Source organism: Aplysia californica, unplaced genomic scaffold (genome assembly GCF_000002075.1).
Source record: "Aplysia californica isolate F4 #8 unplaced genomic scaffold, AplCal3.0 scaffold01298, whole genome shotgun sequence".
NCBI lineage: Eukaryota > Metazoa > Mollusca > Gastropoda > Aplysiida > Aplysiidae > Aplysia > Aplysia californica.
The window spans coordinates 22,594-26,003 of NW_004798568.1; the positions used below are offsets into that span (position 1 = coordinate 22,594).

Genomic DNA, 3,410 nt, shown 5'->3' on the forward strand with positions numbered 1-3,410 from the left:
CCCCCCCTCTCCCTCTGCCCACTCTCTCTCTCTCTACCTGTCCTAGTCTAAGCACAAAGCACGTGACATCTAATCTCTTGCCCAGTCACAGTCAGCCGGCCGGGTGAGACAAACGTACGTCTAGCAGCCTTTCTGTGCTTATGATTTTCTGCTATAATTTACTTTGTAAAATAATTAGGCGAAATCAATTTAAATTCTAGAACATTACAAATGAGCATACTTGTGCTCATGAAATGTACGGTGAGATTTCGTGTTGTGCCAGGTCATGCAATATTTTCATAGTATTGCATTTTTCATCTATTAATATTTATTATGATGCAACTCAGTAGAATCTCGGTCGGGGCATAACTCTTCGAAACGTTCCCAGTACGACCCGTACGCGTTCATCGACCAAATGGCGACCCCCTTCGAGGTGCCCCTGGATGCGGCCAAGAAAGGACAGAAACGTAACGGTGACAATGGTGGACTCGCCGACCAACGACCCATGCCTCACTGCAAAGCCTGTACAGATTTCAAGACCTGGATGCAACTCACAGCCCATCCGAGACGAGTAAGTAGATCTAAATCTTTCTGTTAGTGACCCACGCTGACTCGTAAAAAAAAAGTGGTCTCAAGTAACTCGCCCCAACCGGCCAGCGGTCCAAATTCCAGACAATGTCAATGTGCATTTTTTTACGTGGGCTTCATGGACTTAATTTTGTTGAACATCACGTCTCTATTTTATTTGATGCCGACAAAGACAGATTGGGGCGCTTTTTCGGTAGTTCCCACCCCCCTTATATTTTGAGCCTGACCTACATCGAGGTCTATACGTTTGATGCTGCGAGCTAAGATATCAAACCTAACAACTGCAAAACATCAAATTATGGTAAAATTCAGGGGGGCATGCCCCCCTGAAACCCCCCACCACATTTTTGTTAGGACAGGGGGGCAATCCCCCCTGAAACCCCCCACTTTAAGGCCAAAACCGGCGAATAACAATTGCGGGGTGGGAACTACCGAAAAAGCGCCGAAAATTGTGGTCCGTGTAGTAAACACAAGAAACTGAAGGGGAAACAGCAGATAAAACAGTAGATCTAGCAGGCCTGAACTTACTAGCCTACTTGTCTTGTAGCATGGTCTTGTTGAACTGAACGAGGCTATTTTTACGTCATGTAGACTAAAAAGCCTCTAGTGATACTGTAATTATAACATTAACTGTCTCCTTTTTCTCTGTATGTTACTCTCTGGTACTAACAACTCCAGTCTTCAGCACTTATAGGATGTTATAATTTTATCGCTTTACTTTTACAAGTGCCACAAATCTCTTCCTAAAACAAATTGTGTGCGCAAAAAAGTTGTCATGCCTCAATGGTGGTTTATTTATTGCTTCCCAGAACATGAGCCGAGAGGAAAGAGAAAGGAAAGAATGCCCTCTGGACTCGGAGCTTCTGGGTCGCAACACGTGGGCGTTCCTGCACACTATGGCCGCCTACTATCCCGAGCAGCCTTCCGCGGAGCAACAGTCGAACATGACACAGTTCATCAGCCTCTTCTCCCAGTTCTACCCCTGCCATAAGTGTGCCTCCCACCTCCGAGAAGAGTGAGTATTTCAGTGGATTGCATCAGCCCCATTTACATTTCTATGTTTTTGCTAACGTTTTTAGATTTAGAAATGTATCAATGGATATTTTTTTAAGTTGTTTATTATCGTACAGTTTTCTCAAGCTGTGAAAAAAATAGTGTGTGTCCACCAAGGTGTATTCTTTAGAAATATGAGTAAGAAAGGAATGGTGTTGTGCACAGAAATTGAGAAAAAAATGCTGTTGTCACTGAGCAAAGGGAAGTGAGGACAGAGATACTGCATGTGTTGTTTGTTGTGTTTTAACTCTTTTCTTCTCGTAATTACCGCTGATATGTGGGTAATTTACAGGGGGGGGGAAACTTGAACGTATGGCTGATATATCGGGAATTTTAACAGGGTCCAAAGCTTGTTTCATTATTTAATTCTGTTGCTTTCGAAACATTGGTGAACATCAAAATTCAGTTATGTTTCCAGTTATTTGAGACACCTACGCATAATTAGACGCTCGTCAAAATAATGAAATTTCAAAGAAAACAGCAATTTTCCTCTGCTTTGGAAGTTTTTATCTAATTTGTATTCAATTTCTACAGCACAGCATCTTTTGTGTCCATTTGAAAATATATTGCTCTATGTGGATATCATTTTAAAACGTTGATTAACGGCACAAAACTTGTAAATTTTCAGTTTCGAAGGACTCTCAAGCTTTAGAAGTTACCAATATGATGGCCATTTTCTCGCTAATTTTACTTCTAAAACCAGGTGACCCCACCTTCTTGTCACAAAGCAAGACAAATGAGCAAGTTTTAAGATACCCGGAAATGACAATTATAACTCAACCTGCCCAAAAATTGACTAGTGCCTGATAATGATTCCACCGCGTTATGACACATATATAGAACGCTACCACTGTAAAAGCCTACATGACACAGGAGAGTGTGGGGTCGAGTGCATTTCTAATTCCTGGTTGGTAGCAATAAATACAAATATGCCATGCTCTGAGCTACTCTTTTCTTTTAGAATTGTTGTTGTTGTAAAGTTCGGCTTGTTTCTCATTCGGAGTGTACGTCACAAATGTTTGCCTCTCATGAACTTTTGAAATAGACCTACATGTTGCTGCTGTGGTAATGATTTCATGATATTCTCGTGGGTGATGGAGAACAATGAAATTTCACTTTAAAAAGCTTTTGAAAATAGTATCGTTGTTCATCTTCCATCTCATTCATATCTTTCAGTCTGAAGACAAACATCCCAGATGTGCGCAGTAATACAAAACTGTCCCAGTGGTTCTGTGAGCTTCACAATTCAGTGAATGTCAGGCTGGGGAAAGTGGAGTTTGATTGTTCAAAGGTACGCTTGCTCAGAAGACGAGGCAGTTTTTCAAACTTTGCCTGTACATTTTAGCATGCACATGAGATTGGCGGTATGTGGGAATCTTTTAATTATTAGTGAATGTTGCAATGTCCATGTTTTAAAAACAGAGAATATAATCGTAATTTATCAGAAAAAACTAGGGAGCTCAAAGTCTGTTGTTTGCCCTTTTTCTAAAATGCAAGAATGGAAATTTTCCATAAATTTACGAAAATCCGTCATTTTGATTTGCTCCTTCATATTCCGTAAGTGGGACCTTTCAGTGGTGAGTCATTCTACTATGTGTAGTAATCTACCATTGATCAGAAGTGTATTTTTCCAATCTGTACAGCTGGCGAAAAGTTGAGTAAGTTTTGGCCTGATCAGTGTCCATCCCTGATAATGTGTGCGCTGGACTGTAGTAACATCCTGCTTTCCTTGTTATTGTTGCCCTCAGCACATTTTACAAACTGGAGGAAAATAGAAATACAGTATTTCG

The 3,410-nt window shown here is 40.9% G+C and overlaps 1 protein-coding gene across 1 annotated transcript in view; it reads left to right on the plus strand.

Annotated features, from left to right (window-relative positions):
• The window catches only part of LOC101853833 (FAD-linked sulfhydryl oxidase ALR), a 5,849-nt gene that overhangs the window by 1,310 nt on the left and 1,129 nt on the right, over window positions 1–3,410 (plus strand). Inside the window, exons 2-4 of the mRNA XM_005112510.3 lie at window positions 368–550; window positions 1,377–1,582; window positions 2,797–2,911. Of these exons, the coding sequence (XP_005112567.1) occupies window positions 368–550; window positions 1,377–1,582; window positions 2,797–2,911 (504 nt within the window). The remainder of the gene's footprint in view (window positions 1–367; window positions 551–1,376; window positions 1,583–2,796; window positions 2,912–3,410) is intronic.